Raw genomic sequence first — 21,085 nt, 5'->3', positions numbered from 1 at the left:
TTACATTATACTACAATTAGTCCTTGGTGTGTGTGTGTGTGTGTGTGTGTGTGTGTGTGTGTGTGTGTGTGTGTGTGTGTGTGTGTGTGTGTGTGTGTGTGTGTGTGTGTGTGTGTGTGTGTGTGTGTGTGTGTGTGTACACACACACAACACACTGTACAAATGGATGGATGAAGGGTTGGTATTGGTGCAGGATGGGTTAACCTCTTAATTACTTTGACGGTTATTAACCGCTTAGGTGATTAAGGGGTTAACTGGCATTTGAAAGTATTTTCAATGTATTGTTTTGTCAACGGAGCCCGTTTGATGACCGGACTGCATCTCATTGCCAGGGGGTAAGTAGAACTCTATTTATTTAATTGATTGATGTTGTTTTATGTTTTTAATAATGGGCAAATAATCTATTATCCATATCTGGATAATAGTTATTTTGCACATTACTGTACTGCATGTGTTTGGGGGGGGGGGGGGGGTATTTATTTCTTTAAATGTATAGGACGAGGTTTATTTATTTTAAATATAGGGTTGGTTCCTTAGGTCTGCGGGGACCTCTGGAGACCACCTGAGGTCTCCTCGGACGCTCATGGGTAAAAGGCTGCCGGGTCCACCGGGGACACCTGCGGGGAAGAACCAGTGGCCCCACATCTGCGGGGGCACCGCAGACCCGTAGGGACCACTCGAGGGTCCTCAGACCCCCGTGGGAACCACCCTCAGACCCTAAGACACCTATACCCCCCTCAGACCCCATTTGGGGCCCATGGTGACCCGCGGAGACCACCTGCAGGACCACGGTGCCTGCCGGGGACCACCCGTATGCCTCCAGACCCTGTGTGAAACCCTTTGCTGGGCCACTGTGGGGCTTGCGGACACCCGACAGGCCCACCGGGGACTCCCGTGGGCCTGGGGTATTAACCCTGTATATAAAAGAATAAACCATGTATTTATGGGGAGGGGCACAGGGGGTGGGTTATGTATTGTTTATTAAATATAGTTATGATTATTGTGGCTAGCAGGGGTGGGGGAAGGGGGTATTGTCCCCAAGCCAGGTTGGGTAGGCCTCCCGGTGTGTAGTGGTTCAGGGTGGTTAGGCCTCACGGGTGAGGGGGGGGGGTAGTGGAGGAGGGTGTATAGGCCTCCCGAGTGGTGTGTGAGGGTGGGTTAACCCCTTAATGACTATAGCGGTTAATAACCGCTAAGGTGATTAAGGGGTTAGGGGACATTACATTGGCTTTTTTTTTTCTTGTCTATGTTTTGCAGCATGGATGGGAATGGCCTTCATCGTTGCAGCCGGACAAGGGTGAGTGCAATATGTATTTATTGTATTTATTGTGCTTTATGTATTTTAAATGGGCAAATGCACTATTATCCATATGTGGATAATAGCAATTTTGCCCATTAACATACTGTATGTGGTAGGGGCGGGGGGGTATTTATTTCTAAGTATTTATGTGTTTTTAATTTATTTATGGGGGGCACAGAATTGGTACGGCAGGCCCGCAGGGACACCTGCGGGGAACACACGAGGGTCACCGCCGGCCTATAGTATCATTGCTGTGCATCCCATAAATTTCATATATGTACTGTATGTTAGGGGGTATAGGGGTTGTTGGTGTTATAAATGGTGTGGGTAGGTGTGGAAATGTGAGAGATTGTAGCACAACTAAAAGTGTGTGTGGACCCTATAGGTGTATAGGGATGGAAAAACAAGGAGTATTAGTATGTGTAAGAGACAGAGTATTAGCCCCAACAGTGTGTGTTTAGGGCTTGCGGGTGGGTAGCGGGAGGGATTAACCCCGTCATGACCGTAGCAGTATTAACCGCTAGGTTATGAAGGGGTTAAGTCCACCCACAACCCTCCCCCCCCGCAAGCCCTAAACAGCCACCATGGGCCAAATACCCCCTTCACCCACCCCCGCTACCCACAATAAACCTGGCACGGCTGGTTAACCCCTTCATTGATTAGTGGTTAGCCGCTAAGGTCATGAAGTGGGCTGTAAATGCATTTTTCCTGCCTCGGATGCATGCCGGGGGGCTCTGGTGCTGGTATTAATGTGTATCAGCTCTGGAGACCCCCAGCATCAATTTCAGGCAGGAAAAAGGCCTGATTTTTTCTAAGTGTCGCCCTTGCCAATGCTTCTCCGTAAAAATCTCAATTCTAGAGCGCCGATCAGCAGCAAAACGCTGATCGGGCTACAAGAATTGAGCGCGTTTCAAAAAGTGACGATAAGTGACGAAAAGTGGCTTATCGGCACCCGGCTGCCAAAAGATTTTTTTCGCCAAGAAAAAATGCTGATTTTTTATGTTTCCGGCAGCTTATCGGCGCTTATTGAATCGGAGAGGCATTTTTGGCGAAAAAATGGCGAAAAACGTATTTTCGGTCCTTACTCCGTGAGGCCCTTGATGTTTGTGTAATGTGTTACTCATGCATTCCCCAGAATATTTTTCATCTTCTACTGGTTACAAGATGAGACACAATAGTGAATTGCCTTCTTTTGCTTTTACATTAGAATCTTATCTCGTGGCACACTGGGACTCTTTACTGTTCCTCTCGTAAAGCTTTGTAAAACATGATCTATTTGCAAGAGAATGTGCATTTGTTAACTGAATAAACATTTATACATATGAATATACAGATATAGTAAGGCTTATTGTCCTCGGTGTCGCTGCTAAGCGTTGTCACGCATCATGGCAAATAAGGATTAATGCTTTGGGAGTCCCATTCGGAAGCATAGAGCCACCGCAGCTTGATCGCAGAACACACTGTCCCTGGCGCAGCAGACTTTTGCTTGTTTATCCGCAGCGCCGGGGACAGGCAGTCTGGCTACATCTGTACAGTTATACAAAATTACACATTTTTTACGCTAAAAATATGTTCTATCCAATGGGAAAGTATCTAGCAGTGAAAATGCTCTCACAGCGGTAAAATAAAATTGAAACCATATACAGTATGACCTTTCCAGTGAATTAGTTAGCAACTAACTTTTAGCACTTGCATTGAAAACAAAAAAAAGGTTTTACATATTTATATCTAGTTGTAAAGCCTTTTCTGTTTGTGTGGCCTAGACAATTATTTTTTTACAATGTTAACTCTAATATTTTCCATTGAAACACAGTAGTACTGTAATTCCTGTTAAAAATCCATCACTGAGTAAAAATAATTAACTGAAACTATAACTTTTATGGCAGTGTAACCCTGTTCCCCCCCCCATTCTCTACGGGAGTGTGAGGGGTGCATGGGGGCTGGTTACATGCGGTTTGGTGCGTACCTGTGAGGAACAGGAGGGCCTGAGCTTCCCGCGATGTTGTGTGGGAGCGAGGACCGGGCTTCTGGGGTGATAGCCTCCATATTATCTTAGTGGTGCAGCGCCTCCATCTTCTAAACTCCCAGGGTAATGGGACAGGACCGGTATAGAAGAACCCCTCAGGTCCCAGGGTTATACTCTCCAAATCACACACAGTCTTTACGGGTGCAGAACAGTCTCTTTATTCAACAGAGCAACGATATCCCAATGATAAGGCTTCCAGCAGCCACAATACAATCGCCAGTGCAAGGTACAACCTGCTCAACTCCCACAACCTCCTCCTCTCCTTCCCTCCAAGTCACTCGGCCGACAGGATGGTCTGAGCTAGGGCTGCAATACCCCGTGGCCCACCCCCGAGGTTAGCCTCGAGGTGGGTCTTGCATTCTCTCCTCATCACCCCTGGCAGTTGGGTGAGGGCATTGGTCCACCAGTCTATGCTTCTATCAGCTCTACTTATAGACGCTGATCGGTTTGGCTCCTCTCGCTCTCAACTGGCATGCTGCGCCGGGGAGCCTGTAGCCTCCTGATACTCCTCGGATCGTTCCGCAGGATTCGGGGCTCACGGCATACTACTCAGCAGCTCTAGACTCTTGGTCTCACTGCTGCCTCCTACTCTTCTTAAGCTACTCTCTCTATTGAAGAACCATCAATCAGAGAGGAACACGGCACACAGCAAGGACGAAGAACAACCAGCCACACCCCGGAGTGGGCTGCTAAATATAGAGCTAGCCCCTCCCCTCCTCGTGTCAGCAGCACCTCCCTTGATGCTCACGCCTGCAGCAGAGTCCATGCCTGCGTCTACCATTCAGGTTAGGGCTATGAAGGGGGAAAACCCATGATGATTACTGGCGCCTGATCTTAACAGGACTTATCACAGTAGAAGGAAGATAGGTATAGCCTGAGCTGTTTACAGGGGGCTACAGCAGTTTCATTTTTTTTTATCAATATTCACAAATGCCAACAGTTATTACACAATACTCAGACTTCAAATTTTAACCCAAGATACGTTATTAATTCAAACTATACTTTTAAAGTCTAGAATGTACTTTCCTTTACATTATTCTAAACAAACACATATATACTTATTTAAATTAATTGTAAACATGTTGCAGAAAGCCATATTATTGTTTAAAATAAGGTTCTAAAGGAACAGGCCAAGACAAAGAAAGATATTCCAGATTAAGCTCGGTTTGAATAATGTAAATATTAGATATATGATCTGCCTTAAGATAGAATGAAATGGAAGATTACATTATATTCACTGTGTATCATGGGCTCAAGTTTATCCCTGAGAAAAGAAACTACCCAAACTCAGAGTGCATGGCGCTCTGGCATAATCTGTAGAATAAATCTATTAAAAAAATAAAAAATATAGGTTAAAGATAATACCTTTAATTTAATCATCTAATTTTGACACATCGAATTAGCCCCTAATGGTCTACAGAAGGCTGTAATGGCCCATTGGATTAACACAGCGGGGGTACCTGCGTTTGAATGGAACTCCCAGCCCAGTAGATTCACACAGTGTGAGTCCTATTCAAATGCAAGGACCCATGCTGTGTTAATCCGATGGACCATTAGTCTGGCTGCAGAAATCTCCCAGCAGTGGATGGGTTTTAGTGCAGAATTCTCAAGGCAAGCTATCTACAACCGGCAATTGCAGCTGTATTGCACCTGCTCATAATGCAGAATATCTCTGATGTTCTGTTGCAAAATGGCAGTGATAACACAGGATATCACAGAATATACCAACATAATGCATCAGCAAGTGCAATAACCCCTGCTACTGTACATCTGAACTTTCATGCTCTGCAGTCTAAATGGTAAATTCTACATATTCCAGTTTGGGATATTTTTGGTCGAAAATAGCCATGAAGTCAATGGGGCTTTTCCCCAAAAAACATCCAGAACTGTCAATCTGAAGAATATCGACTTTACTCCTAAGGATTTTATTATGATAGCCAACAACAATTTTTGTGACTGTTCTGTTTTTTATTTACTTACCAATGCAAGAGGCTGGTTTCCCACTCCACGCTTTGTTATCCATACATGTTACGATTCTTTCTCCTTTTAGCTGATATCCGGGCGAGCAATAATATTCACATCTGGAGTTAAAGTATGCACCATCTATGCATTTGAATCCTCCATGAAGTGGCATAGAAAGAGTGGGACATCGTTTTTCTGTAAGAGGAAAAATATTTATTTAGTGCTCTGAACTCCCAAAATATAGGTGACCATGGCAGAGGTGGCAGACTTAATAACTCGAGTCACTGCCCAACAGGAGCTATAGAAGAGCAAAGAGTGCATCTATAGTAGGAGGGTCGAGCAACCTCATGCCTTGCTCTCCAATGGGTACCACTCACCACTCACAGATGGCAGGGCAGGAAAGAAGAAGAGCAGATCGAAAATACAGGATAAAAGAGATAGAAGTTGTGGGGCACAGAATGTGCACCTGGAATGGTGGTGAAAAGGGGACACCAATTTGGGGAGAGAGAGGAAAAGAGATTGAGGAGAGGGGAATCAAATTGTTACAGATATTAAAAAGACAGGGGAGAAAAATGGGCACAGACTGTGAGAGCAGTAGACAGGCTAATTGGCACAGTGGGATGAGAGGAGAGGAGACATATCAAATTATATATATTTATGTATAAATATAAAATATATATATATATATACATATATTATATATGCATACATATTTTGTTCTGGTGTAAGTCCATTTGACCTGGGCATTTCTCCTGATAAGATAAGATACTGTAGCACCCTGATAGTACTAGACTAAACCTAACTAAAAATAATAGGCTTTAGGGTGCCATGTTGTCCATCTCCACCCAACTTGTCGGGCAGTCCTACTACGCTTATTATGTTTGCATCCCCCTTTTATTTTACACTAACTTCATTCATTTTCTATAAACTACTGTATTAAAAGTCTGCAATATACAAATATTAAATAAAAGCTGGTCTGAAAATTGAAAACATACTTTCGCTTTAACAGTTACCTGTAACAATATCACAGAATAAGCTTTATTGGCTTTATATGTGTGAAGTCATTTTGGCATCATTACTCAACTGTGCTTTCAATTTTTAGGATTTTGATGTCAAGGTTCATAAACTAGCATCTCAACATTATACTGGAAGTACAACATTGTTGTGAATAGATTGCACAAATAATGTTTAAGCTAACCGTAATTCATTGTCAGTAGACAACAAATTAGCATGCAGTTCCTAGATAGTGCTGTATGTTGTATGAGAGGAGAATCATTTATTGGATCACTCTGACCCTGTGTTGGGGTGAAGGAAGTATCCCTGTCTGGTGTCTTTTTGTGTTTTGTAGCAGGGGCAGCTTTATTTGTGTACGTTTTGGTCTAAAGCAGGGGTGCTCAGCTCCAATTCTCAAGAGCCATCAACAGGTCAGGTTTTATCTCTGTTTCAGCACAGATGGCTCAATCAGTGGCTCAGTCAAAATGACCCCTGGTCTAAAGCATTGTGAGCAATGTATACTAAGTGGTGCTAAGCTGTGAAGCCTTCATTTACCATAAGACACTTTACAGCTCATTCAAGTTAATTAAGGTTCAGTACTACTTAGTAAATAACACCTTCTGTGTGTACTATTATTAATAAAGTGTCACAATTTAGTAGTTATACTACCATCCTGCATCAGAAACAATTCAAACAATGTTACTCACGCTTGCATGCATATTTGTCAGACCAGCGTTTGTCTGACTGGCAAATAACTTGCGAGGCTCCATGGAGTTCAAAGCCTTTCTGACAATGAATGTTGCACCTTGTTCCTCTTATAGTTTTGTAGTAGGATCCATAAGGACTGCTGCAAGTTGCATGGCCATTTTTAACTTTGATTGGAGAGCACCATGAGTTGTCTAACAGACAATAATAGTAATACAAAAATAATCGATTTAAAAGCATTATGTAATCTTAAATAAAAATACAGGTAAATGTATTCTACATACTAAATCTTATGAAAGCAATTAAATCAGTAACTTCTTTAAATACAATACCATCCATCAGAGAGTTAATATTAAGATAATCAATGTTGAAAGAACACAAGAGGAAATATCAACACATCTAACAAATAACTATCTTCCTTTTACATTTTGTGTGCTCATTTTCAAATCATTTTCCATAATCCCTAGCTGCAGTGGAAGCATTGTATTCTATGAGACAATGGTGAAAAAAAGGGTTACAGACCTATTTTAGACATGTGAATGTGCTCACAAGTGATATTTTCATTTGCTGTATTTTAAATTATAAGAATTCAGTGAATGGACTTACTCTAAATTTGATGAACTTGTTCAAGACACCAAGAGAAAGAATGTGTTTTGTTTTCAAATATCTTTAGAACAATTACCACTGTACCATGATCTTGTTATTGTGGTCCTAAAAGGTATCACAAACTACAAATAATCTAGTAAAAGCATATGTAACAAGTTATCCTCCCCCCCCACCCTATCTAACTGAGGTGGTGGAATGCCCTGACTACGGGTGCTGCCTCTACCTGCTGGCTTCCAGGAGGCCTGCGTCTCTGCCTTTGGGAGCCTGGGGTGCAATATAACACAACTCTGACATCGCCTCCACCCAGATAAGGTCTGCACTATAAAGTGGGCTAGCCACAACTGGGAACACCTTAAAAGTAAAATACACAGTGTCTGTATATAAATAGCTTTACTGAAAAAGGTAACTTACTCTCTAAACTTAACTTGCGACATACAGTAGAGGCAACGTTTATTCTAACATTTGCCGTAAACTAGCCGGGTTACATTCAGGGTATGTGCTGGGTATGTGCTGGGCTAGTTTGAGACACGTTTAAGGCATTTCTGCATTGACTAACGACCCATAGGATTAACACAGCAGGGATCCCTGGCAGTCCAATTCAGTTTGAATGGGACTGCCAGGGACCCCGCTGTTAATCTGATAGGCAATTAATCAATGCAGAAATGCTGGGGCTAGTTTAAGGAAAGTTTAAGGCATGTATTCAGAATGTACCTGGGTGTTTCCTGGTTTTTTTGGGGAATTGCCACTGGTTTTTGTTCGAATAAGAGTTGCCTCTACTGTAACAACAACATAACACATATTCATATAACCCACACCCACACCAAGGAGAAGTAACCCACACCAGTGTCCCAGTGTCCTGGTCTACTCCCAGCCCACGTGTATGGCAGCGCTGGCACATGAAGTGTTGGTGCACTTGTGGGTACCTGCCCGGTACGCGTCCTGATCTTCGCAAAGGATCTCGTCGAGCTCCGCACCCGCGTCCACAGGGTCCAATTTCCGACACAGATATCTATCCGGCACGAGTCTTAGGCCCAATGCTGCGTTTGATCCCAAACGCAGACTTCGGTGACTTTCACACACACTGCTCTATTTCTAAACTGTAATAACACTAAAGGCGAAATGCCCTCAGCACTATAGCTATTCCCAGGCCACAAACTAAGGGAAGGGAAACTAATTGGGGCCTGCAAGGGTAGTCTTGCCTAGCCCCAGAGCAGAGCTCTGTGGGCACAACCTGCTCTTTCCCTGTCCTGGCTAGAACTCTCTCTCAACTGCCTCCTGCTTAACTGCCTAACTGTCAGCATGAGTTCCCTTTACATAAATGTAGCAGCCTGATTGGCTGCTTGTGTTCCATCTCCTTCAGCCCTCTCTCTCCTCACTCTATACTGCCACATGCAAACTCCCTGCTCTGACATTCGCTGCTACCCAGCCACGAGACTTCCCGCTCCTGCACTCTGCTGCACGCCTCTGCAACGCCTCTGCAACGCCTCTGCAACGCCTCTGCACCGGCTCGAGGGGGGAATCGCGGGGAAACGGGGAAGCCTGCGTGGGGGGGGGGGTCGCAGGGAAACAGGGAAGCCTGCGAGGGGGTGGGGGGTCGCGGGGGGATCCCCTAGCCCTGGCTACCTCCTACCCCTGGTGGAAAAACCAACGTCCCTGCTTGGGAACACTACCCAGCAACTACTTATACTCTAAACAGAACTTTATACAATGAATCTTAAAATCACATCCTAACATATCAGATTATGCATTTCAATGAACATTGTTATCACTGACTGAACTTTACCCCAGGCCCACTGCTGAGCTTCATAGTGGGGTGCCCCCATTTGGTCATACATTAATCTCATTGGTGGGTGGCCTATTCTCTGACTCCTCCTTGGATGTTCCTCAGCCTCTCCCACTGGGGAGTAATGAGCATAGATCGGAAGCTCAGTCTCTGGAATACCCCTTGGGGGTAAAAACTTGGACTTTGGGGATCTAGGGTGTGGCTCACAGGAGCCTCTACTACTGGTTCCCTGGATGCAGCCGGCCCTTTACCCGTTGCTCCGTCGGGAGGTGCGCAGTTCCCCTTACCCGTTGCTCCTCCGGGGGTGCTTGAACATTTGGCAAATCTCTTTGCGAGAGACTTCCCTCGGGATGTCCAGGCACCCTGGCAGTAACTACACTCTCCTCCCTAGACACATCATCCTTTAACTGACCTATCTCTTCACCGAGTCCTCCAGCCAGAGGGGTGGCTTGCAGTTCTGGCTCATCGTCCTCTACTTGAAGAATAGGCAGCAGGTGATTCCTATGCCAGACCTTTACCCGGCCATCGGCGTCCTTGATGCGATAGACCGGGAGGCCTGGGATTTGAGACTCTACCTTGTACACACCGTCTCTCCAGCGATCGGCCAATTTATGCTTGCCGGGGACTCCCAGATTCCGGAGTAGGACGGCGTCCCCAGGACGAATCGCTCTGTGCTTCACCTTGTGATCATATCGCCGCTTATTGTTGGCGTTCAACTGGGCTGCCGCCGTTTCAGCTTGCTGGTAGGACTTTTGTAGCCTGGTACGGAGCCATTCTACATATTGGAAGTGTGTCGAGTTGAGTACCCCGTCGGTAGATATCCTCAACCGCACATCCACTGGTAATCTGGGCTCTCTCCCAAACATAAGAAAATACGGGGAGAACCCCGTCGACTCATGTTGAGTGCAATTGTAAGCATGCACTAAGGCTTCCACATGTCTGCTCCATTTGGATTTCTGGTTACTGTCCAGGGTACCCAGCATGTCTAGCAGGGTGTGGTTAAATCGTTCTGGTAACGCATCTCCATCTGGATGGTACAGAGTATTTCGGGACTTCGTGATCTGCAGCATTCCAAGCAACTCTTTGATTAGTCGACTTTCAAAGTCGCGGCCTTGACCCGAATGTAGGCGTTTTGGGAGCCCGTAATGGACAAAGTATTTTTCCCAGAGCACCCTTGCCACAGTGATGGCTCGTTGATCCTTGGTGGGGAACGCCTGGGCATATCGCGTGTAGTGATCGGTGATAACAAGCACATTCCCTACCCCCTTGCTATCAGTCTCTATACACAGAAAGTCTATACACACAAGGTCCATTGGCCCCAAGCTGGTGAGATGACCCATTGGGGCCACCCTGGTAGGGAGTGTTTTCCATTGAATGCAGCGTCTGCATCTTCTGCAGTGATTCTCCACCGCTTCTCGCATGCCAGGTCAGTAGAATCAATCACTAACTAACCCGAAGGTCTTTTCCACTCCCAAATGGCCGTGGTTGTCGTTTAACTCTCGCAGCACCATGCTGTGCAGGCATCGGGGTAGTACTAGTTGCCTCCTATCGGGATGATTATGGTAGGACACTACCATGAAGAGCATTTGTCGTTCCATGACAAAGTTGTTGGCTTCCCGCATCAGGGATGCGACTAGTCTGGTGGACGCCCTTTTTAGAAGGTCAGGTCTGCCTTTCACTACCGCTTGCCTGATCAATGCGACCGTGGGGTCTTTCTTCTGGTTGTTTATCAAATCTATCCACCTGATGATTCGATCCGGACAGATGTCCATGCCATCTGTGCTGATATACGCGGCAGGGATCGCCTGCGACTGACACCTCAGTGAATCCACTACAAGTAGCTCCGAGAAGACTACACGGTCGTCGACGATGGCGGCGGTGTGGCACAACGCCTGCATTCCGGGCCCCGGTATCTCCACCCACTGGTTGTCTTCCATTGAGCCGGTTAGCCCAGTTCTTCTTGACAGAGCGTCTGCTCCCACGTTCAAAGGCCCTGGTTTATACTTTAATGTGAACCTGCAGCTGGCCAGGGCAGCTAACCACTGATGTCCAGTCTCATCGAGCTTTGCCGTAGTCATCATGTATGTCAGCGGATTATTATCTGCCGCACCTTGAACTCTAGTCCATAAAGATAATCGTGGAGCTTGTCCACAATTGCCCACTTCAGCGCCAGGAACTCCAGTTTATGCACCGGATATTTCTACTCGGTGAGAGACAGGCTTCAGCTGACATAGGCTACTGGCCGTAGTCCTCCAGGGTGCTTCTGATGGAGGACCTCCCCTAGTCCGTTCAAACTGGCATCCACATGCAAGATGTAAGGCTGCTCTGGGTCGGCATACGCGAGGACAGGGGCCTCTGTGAGACTCTTTTTAAGCCCTAAGAAGGCTTGCTCACATTCGTCCATCCATCGATCACCAAATAGTTTCTGGGCGGACAGGGCTCTCTCCCCAGTGTCTTCCGGGTATATTTTAAGCAAGGCATTCAAGGGTTTGGCCCGGCTGGAATACCCTTCTACGTATCTCCTGTAATATCCACAGAAGCCCAAGAACGAACGGAGTTCCATGACATTTTCCGGATGAGGCCACTGCATCACCACCTCCACTTTTGCCGGGTTGGTGGCTATCCCTTCAGCTGACACTATGTGCCCTACATAGGTTACGGAGGTGTAACATAATTTGCATTTTTCAAGGGAGAGCTTCAACCCCTCCTTCTGGAGTCCATCTAGAACCTTGAACAGTCTTGCCTCATGTTCTTCGAGTGTCTTCCCGAAGATGATAATGTCATCTAGGTAGACCAAACATTCCCTCTGGCACATATCCCCCAGAGTATTTACCATCAGCCTTTGGAAAGTAGCCAGTGCTCCGTATATGAACTGGGGCATCCGTGTGAACTGGTAAAATCCCAGTGGGCACACAAAGGCAGTTTTCTCTTGATCTTCGGAGCTCATCGGGACCTGATAGTAGCTTGAGCGCAGGTCTAGGACGCTGAACCATTTACTGCCATTGAGGGCATTGAGGATTTCTTCTATCCGGGGTAGGGTGTATTGGTCCGGAACCGTTCGATTGTTTAAGGTGCGGTAGTCCACACATAGCCATACTGCCCCACTCTTCTTCCGGACGATGACTATAGGGGACGCATAGGGGCTCCGCAACTCTGTCACGATCCCTGCCATTTCCATGTCCCGGATCACCCCTCTCACGTCATCTATGTCCCCGGGGGCAATCCGCCGAGAGCGTTCTCGGAAGGGGGTGGGATTACTCAACCGAATGATGTGTTGTGCATTACGACTGCATCCCACGTCCATGTCTGAGGTGGAGAATATAGCTTTGCGGTCTTCTAACGCCTTGATCATCTGTTGTCGCCATACATTGGGCTATTTAGGATCTCCAAAGTCGAAGTCGAGCCTGGTCGTCGGTTTCAGCTTAACGGCGGCACATGCCGGTGGAAAGTCCTGCAGTTGGGTGACCGGGTACACATGTCCCAGTCTCTGGTCGTGGTCAAGGCACATGAGGTATGGAGATATGTTTTTCACATTCACCCACAGCTTTCTTCGCGCCGCCGCCGGCCACTTCTGAATCTCAGGCACTAACTGATAGCCCCATCGTGCATCTGTCTCTGGAGTACCTTCTAGGATAAACAATTCATCAGCCGCATCCTGATCAGGGTAGTGACATTTGGCCTGCATACGTTGCACTCCCGCTGGTGGAATCACTGTCACCCCCGCTTGCATGTTATAGACACAACCATACTTGTCGATGGCAGAGACCTTGTGACACTCTTCCAGGAGGGCAGGCTGTATATTCATGGTAGTCAACGGTTGCTCTCCGGCTTCTCGGAAATAAGTTTGGATAAGGCCCTGCACGATATCGGTGTTTGTGCCCAAGATGATGGGGACACCTGGCCGTTCTCAGGGTTTGGGGCACACTAGAGCCTCCACGGTGTGTACCTTGGCGGTATTGACCTGATGGACGTCCATCCGCATTGTCACAATGCTATTGATGGGGTCGTCCTCATTACTCAGTCCTCTTACTGTAATGGCGTCAGCCGACTGAAGGGGTCGCCCCTGTAGGAGCAGGTCATAGAACCATTGATATATGATAGTGACTTGCGAGCCGGTATCCAACAGGGCGGCCGCACACACTCCATCCACCATCACATGAATTAGAGCGGTGGGTCCTATGTGACCAAAGTTCCCCTGTGGCTGAGGTTCTTGGGCAGAATCTGCGGTGGTAGGGGTCGGCATTACTTCAGCCGATGACGCAGCAGCCACCAATGCTCTCGTGGTGACCGATTTAGAGAAGGCACGGCCCTTCTTGGCGGGGCATTCTGTGACAAAATGGCCAGGGTCTCCGCAATAATAGCAGACTCGTTCGTCTCCCTCCGTGCAAGGCCTAGAGGGTGTGAGCCACTTCTTAGGGGATTTTGGCATAGTCGACACAGGTTTCTCCACCTTGGCGTCTCCCTTGGTCTTTGGCGCCCCAGCTCCCTTATTTTCACCCTTGCGGGGCTCCTTAGCCCTGGGGGGTGAGTGGAAGTGTAGTTGCACTTCCAGTTCTTTGATATGGCAGGTCATCTCTATGTAGGTGTGGGGCCGGGCATCCCGAGGGACTGTGCGCAGGAGAATGGCCACTGGATGTAGGGGCAACGAGCCCTTTAGCAGCTGCTTCGCCCGGTACTCATCCACTGCCTCGTGTGAAATGATCCCCTTTGAGAGCAGCTTCCACAATGCTAGTTGTAACCGACAGTGGAAATCTGATAGGTCTTCTTCCTCTTTCTGACGGAGCGCCCGGTATTGCGCCAGTAATACCTCCTCATTATCTATTGCAGCATAGGTGTGCTGGAGAAGTTCAACCAGCTCCAAGGCAGTGACGTCACCTTCCATAGCACTGTGCATCTGTACGATCTGAGATGCAGGTGGCCGCAAGCATTGAACTATCTGCCGTATCTTCACAGCTTCTGGGCAAGCCTCCTCCCCCAAAACTTGCATGGTGTTTTCCTTCCAGGAGTCAAATCCTTCTTCACCCATGGCTGTAGGTACTAGACCTGAGAAAACCTTGAGCTTCCTACACAGTTGGGATTGTGTAGACAAGGTGATGATCTGAGTGAGCTGGGGTAAGAGTTTCTCTAGCACGGAGCGATCGCGGGTGGAGTGACTGTCCATGTCCACGGCACGGCTAGGGCCGAGCATGGAGCTCCCAGCTGGTTGATCAGAGGAAGGCATCCGGATGGGGCTTCTCATCCAGCTTGTGCCCTCGGACATGCGGGTGGCTGGGGTAAATGCCACTCGGGGTAATGGTACGTCCGCGTGAATGGGGGTGCTCATCACGGGGGTGGTATGTATCGGTTGGAATGCGGACTGTATAAGGGAGAGATCTGCGTAGGTCAGCGGGTAACCCTCTGGTGGGCTCTCCAGCAGAAATAAGGCTTGGGGAATCTCTACAGGCCTTGCGTCCGGGCCTACCGAGAACAGCATTGCACTCCAATGGTACGTGGGGTCGTATTTCCTACCCCTGTACCTAGCCTGGGCCATATCGGGAAGGTTTTGTACACCAACACAAACCTTCCAAGAAGGAAAAAGGGCGAGTAGATTCCCCACAACCAACACGCGACTGATGAGTGGCGGTTGCAGTTTCAGGGTCCATGCCTGGATCTCATCTCTTGAGTGCATAAACATTTTGGAATAATTTGTAAAAATAATATGGGGCACCACAGGTCTGAAATCTCAGCAGCGCCTCCAAAATGTAACAAGGTTATCCCCCCGCTTATCTAACTGAGGTGGTGGAATGCCCTGACTACGGGTGCTGCCTCTACCTGCTGGCTTCCAGGAGGCCTGTGCCTCCGCTTTTGGGAGCCTGGTGTGGAATATAAAACAACTCTGACAGCGCCTCCAACCAGATGAGGTCAGCACTATATAGTGGGCTAGCCCCAACCATGAACACCTTAATAGTAAAATACACACAGTGTCTGTATATAAATAGCTTTACTGAAAAAGTTAACTTACTCTCTAAACTTAACTTGCGACATAACAACAACATAACACATATTCATATAACCCACAACCACACTAAGTAGAAGTAACCCGCACCAGTGTCCCAGTGTCCCGGTCTACTCCCAGCACACGTGTATGGCAGAGCTGCCCCGTGAAGCGTTGGTGCACTTGTGGGTACCTGCCCGGTACACGTCCTAGCTGGGGTACCCTCCTTAACCTAGGGATTCCCTCAGCTACAGGAATACATGTTTTATCCCTGTGCTTCATTCTCTTTTCTGGGCTGTGCTGAAGCAGAGTACCCTAGTGGGGAGTCGTGCTTGTGTTTTTAAGGGAAGGTATTACCAGTACAATGTGCCTACATGTATCCGAGAATCAGGCTTACAGTAATTCCCGGATACATTTATGGGATACTGACAACTCCGGACCTCAACCTCCTAGGCACATTCGGTTCCTCCGCAAAACCCCCCTTGAAACTCATACAGTAGCAATCCCTGCTTGACTGCATGCCCGGTAAGGGAAAAACACAAAAAATACTATTAATACACACAATACATTGGAATTGTACAATGTTACTGGGCCCAAGAGCTAACTCTCCTGGACCCTTATACACGGATCAGGGGTAAACAAAATTGGCTTTAACTATATTAGAGAGCCTGGTTACCCTCTCCGGTCACACCTCCCCCCTCAATTGAAGGCTCTGAGGCAGTCACCTCATCAGGTGGCTCCGCAAGCCTGGATGTCCGTGAAGCTTTTGGGTCACTGGGGATGTCCTTTCGGGAGAGTCCATGGGGATGTCCTGTCGGGAGAGTCCATCGGCATTACCATGCTCACTACCCTTCTTGTGCTGTATGGTAGTCAAATGCCTGAAGGGCAAGGCTCCAGCGAAGTAACTGGCTATTCTCCCCCCAACACCCTCTGTAACCAGCTGAGGGGATTGTGATCAGTGACCACAGTGAATGACCTGCCATACAAATAGGGCTGCAGTTTCTTGAGTGCCCATACAAAAGCCAGGCAGTCTCTCAATAGTGGCATACGCCACTTCTCTGGGCAGCAGCTTCCTGCTCAGATAGACGATGGGGTGTTCACCCCCCTCCTCACCCCCCTGGCTTAGTAGTCAGAGGCATCGGTCTGTACAACGAAATACTTGGTGTAATCTGGTGCTGTCAGAATGGGAGCACTAGCCAGTGCTGTCTTCAGTGACTTCTCCTGGGCCTCCTGAGTCAGAGGGATTTGCTAATACCCTTTAGACAAATCCACAGTGGTCAGATACTTTGCACCCGCAAGCTCATCTAATAGCTCATCCATTCGGGGCATAGCATAAGCATCTGATACCGCCTGAGCATTGGCTGCCGGTACTCCAAACAGAACCGAGTGGTTCCATCATTCTTTGGCATAAGGACTACCGGAGAAGCCCAAGGGCTCTGACTCAGGACAATTACCCCTAGGGTGAGCACATCCCTCTCTGTACTCCCCTTCACCTCTGCTGATACAAGATAGGCATGCTTATGCAGAGGTTTTTGATCCCCAGTGTGGACCAGGTGATCAGTGATATGGGTCCTGCCCAGCTTATCCGTGAACAGGACCTTATGCTGCTCAAGCAGAGCTCGTGCTTGCACCCGCTGGGGTGCATTGAGCTGAGATCCTATCTCTACCTGCTCCACTGTGCCCCCTTCCCTAGCTTCCACTAGGAGGTCGGGCAGAGCTTGGCTCTCATATCATATCAATATGTTGTACACCTAGATGGAGAGACAGGGAGATGTAGGACATCTCATATCAATATGTTGAAGGAATATTTTCAGAGTGTGGCAATGGTGATGGGAATTTGTAGCCCGCCGATGGGGGACCCATCACCGTTGCCACACTCTGAAAATATTCCTTCAACATATTGATATGATATGTCCTATATCTCCCTGTCTCCCCATCTAGGTGTACAACATAGTTGCACTCGTTCATCCACCAGAGAACCATATACGGGCCAGCCCAGGCAGCCTTCAGTTTGTTCTGCTGAGTGGGGTTCAGAACAAGCACTTGCTGCCCAGGGATGCACTCTCTGCTACGGTATGTTGGTCATACCAAGTCTTCTGCTTGGTCTAAGCCTCCCTGTGGTTAGCCTGTGGTAACCCCATGAGCATTTCTAACCAGTCCCTGAGATCCACTACATACTGAAGCACAGAAGCATCAGTAGCAGTGGTTTCCCCTTCCCATCCCTCACAGGATAGGTCCAGAAGCTCAAAGGGTGCCAAACCAGTGGACTCTTGCGGTACCTCACGGTATGTAAACAGCAAATGCTGCAGATGAGTCTCCCAGTCTTTCACTTCACCTTCTTTAAATGTCGAAAGCATCTGCTTCATGGTACCATTGAACCGCTCACATAGTCCGTTTGTCTGAGGGTGTAAGGGGTCATGCACTGGTGCTTCACCACATACGAATCCCAGAGACAGTGAAGCAATTCAGACATTAATTGCAACCCGTAATCAGTCAAAATCTCAATAGGAAATCCTTCTCTAGAGAAAATCACTATCAATGCCTTAGCCACTGTGCTAGCCTCAATGGTGGCTAGTGCTACAGCCTCAGGGTACCTGGTGGAAAAATTCACTAGCGTGAGTATGTAGCGCTTGCCGGTCTAGGATCTTTAGGGGTCCCACTATGTCCATAGCTACCCTCTGGAAGGGTTCCCCAATTACCGGTAGTGTGTTCAGAAAAGCCTTCACATGATCACCAGCCTTGTCTACTTACTGGCAGGCATCACAGGACCGGCAAAAATCTGCCACTGCCCTGGTTGCCCCCGGCCAGTAGAAACACTGCAATAGCCGGGTTCTAGTGCGAGTGACCCCCTGATGCCCCACTAGTTTAATGGAGTTGGCTACCTGCAGTAACTGCTGCCAATACTCCCTGGGTACCACTAGCAGTCTGTCTGTCACAACAAGTGGTTGGTATTTTTATTTACTGTACACTGTAAGGTGGGGAGTTTTTGTCACTTTTTTTTTTTACCCACCAAAACTTTTTTAATGTCTGGTTAAATCTTTACTTTTGATACTGTAGATCTGGTGCTTTTTTTTTTTTGCACTGTTTTTTGTTTTTCTTTGATTTGCATCTGGGAGACTATAGTTAATAGACCCACAACACATTATCAATACAATAACTAGACTGACATGTCAGTACTGATTGCATTTCTCTTCCAAAAATATGTGTTCTGCTTACAATTTTTCTGAGATATATATTAAAAAATAGGATGTTATCTAACACACACAATTCGAAGCCATTAATCCAGTCATTGATCAAAGCACAGTTTAACATTTATAAAAAATGTTTGCCAAATTAGCGGTAGCTTCAACGTGCAGAAAATAAATACATTGAAGTGCACATCTGGCTACATGTCTTATAAATTTGTGCACTGTACACTGAATTTCAAGTGGGACAACATTTGGGATGTCCCATTTTAGAAAGTAGACACTGCATTTAACAGATGTTCATTGAATAGTAATGAAAATAAAAGGATAGTAGTTACTTTTTATATCCATTTATTTTGTTGATATGCAATTTTTCAGGGCTATTTCAAATTCTAAGTATTCCTATTAGTCAGCATCACAAGTAGTGGTTAAAGTGACTTAAAACATAGTGGTACTGGGACTGAAATTCCAAACATGTTAAATAATGGGCACAGTCTTTTGGGTATTATTTTAGATTATACCATATTTCTACTATGAAAACATAAATGTAGATTGACTATTCAAATGGAATGATTTTTTTTAGTTCAAAAGAAAATGGATCTGTGAGTTGGTAAATAGAAAAATATTCTGGTACCATCACACATCTATCTGTGCTTACCAGTAATGGGAATATCAACTGAACACACTTACTATATTCATATGCGTCAATATATTTAATCTCATCAAGTAGAACAGGATACTCACAAGAACCGAAAAAAGCTGCCACTGTGCATGACTGTGCAGATGGTTGTGTAAAAGCATAGAAACAGGAACGGCAGTCTTGTGGACTTAATCAAATGGTGATTTGTTCAGATGATCGACATTTGGTCCTTTCTCAAGATGATGTGTACCTGTCTCTTTTTGAGCAAGGTGCACATGTAGGACAAAAATGTTGACCACATAAATAAATCACAATTTTTAGTCCATAATGTGCCAGTTCCTACCTTCTACTACACAATATATTTATTATACCATCATCTTATCAACTCCCAACATTTCAAATTTTCACCGGTACTCATCTATAAAGGTGCAATAGCAATGACATCACAAAATAACAATTTGTAGACAGCTTGACAATGAAGTTGCATTCCTTAAATTAATGTATACATTCTTCATCAAATTAATCTTATGGGCTTATGTATTTATTTTAACCAACGAAAAACTATTAGCTATTTTCATTTTCATTATGATAGAAAACATCATGTTGCCTAAAAGTGTTTTTTCCATTACCTACCCAATTCTCTCGGTTTCCCAATCAGAGAAGGGGAGACACTTTTCCCCCTGAATTTACTGCTCATTATACAGAGATATCAGACCTATCAGTATCTACGTTTACAAACTATCTTTGAAAATGTATTGAAAAAAATACTTAGAGGTACTGTATGTGATGTTAAAAAAGCATCAATTTCACCTTGAAGTTTACCTTAGTTCATTGATCCCCCCACCCCTTCCCCCCTCCCCCCCAACAGAACCCCTTTACATATGTCACTAAACAACTTTCCTTTTAAATTGTTTATAAACAAATAAGTACAAAGGTTTCATTAAGGGTAATTGTATCTTGCTTAAAAAAAAGTCAATTACTATTCATTGAAAAGTAGAACATTTTTGCATGTTTAATGAGACTTTCCTTTTAAGGTCCTTTGTACTTTTAAATTTTTTTAGTACACATACATTAGAACATTTACAGCGGTTGATTTTCCGTTTTTTTTTTTGTTTTGTTTTTAAGTCTGGGCTTGAGTTGCTCAGTAGCAATGGGCAAGCACATAAATGACTGTGAGGAAATCAACTCTCAAAGGCCCAGAACCACAAAAGGATGCTAAGCTTAAGCAAACCTTTACCCCTTTACAATCACATGAATGGGAGAAGAGGTGTGCTAAAGCTTAGCACCTATTTGTGGATCTGGGCAAAAGTGCTTCTCCCAAGCCCAATATTCTTGGCTCTGAAGGTAGTTGCAATATTCTACACATCATTGTAATTATGTGATGTATCAGAGCAAGCAGAAAAGTCATCACATCTGTGTGTAGAAGTCTTTACAATGTAAGACTTTCCTAGAACTTTAAACTTGAGGAAGAAGGGTCATTATGGTCATATAAAACAAGTAATGTCAAGACTCTCATGCCAAACCTCAAATTCCATGTACTAAATAACATAATTGAAACTTCTGGCAGAACCCCAGAAATGAAACTATACATTTTGCAATATGCTGTTAATCAATTTCACAATGCTGGAGGAGAGTTCAGCTCAATTGACATGAATGAAAAAGTAACTCTTAACACACTACAAAGCTGCTAGACGCATATTTCATAAGGTTCATAAGTAATGTTGGTGGGCAAAAAAGACAAACTTTTACTTTGTAGCTGAAGGTTTTTTTGTTTGTTCATTCGGTTGTGATTTTTATTTTTGTAACACCGTGTGGATTTTAGGGCTAATTGTGTCCCAGAAGATTTGTTATATTGTGCATTAGATTCAAGGGATTTGTGACGACTCTAAAGATGGACATTGGGTAGGGATT

General features: G+C 45.9%; 1 protein-coding gene across 5 annotated transcripts in view; it reads right to left on the bottom strand.

The window, feature by feature from the left end:
- Window positions 1–21,085, bottom strand: part of SRPX (sushi repeat containing protein X-linked) — a 263,953-nt gene that overhangs the window by 231,154 nt on the left and 11,714 nt on the right. For all 5 annotated transcript variants that reach the window (XM_075589678.1, XM_075589677.1, XM_075589675.1 and 2 more), the window contains 2 exons: window positions 6,989–7,180; window positions 5,307–5,483 (listed from right to left, as the gene is read on the bottom strand). In XM_075589678.1, coding sequence (XP_075445793.1) covers window positions 5,307–5,483; window positions 6,989–7,180 — 369 coding nt within the window. The remainder of the gene's footprint in view (window positions 1–5,306; window positions 5,484–6,988; window positions 7,181–21,085) is intronic.

The sequence above is a fragment of the Ascaphus truei genome, chromosome 3, assembly GCF_040206685.1.
Source record: "Ascaphus truei isolate aAscTru1 chromosome 3, aAscTru1.hap1, whole genome shotgun sequence".
Lineage (NCBI taxonomy): Eukaryota > Metazoa > Chordata > Amphibia > Anura > Ascaphidae > Ascaphus > Ascaphus truei.
Note: the sequence above shows the minus strand (reverse complement) of the source record. Positions and strands in the feature narration are given on the sequence as shown.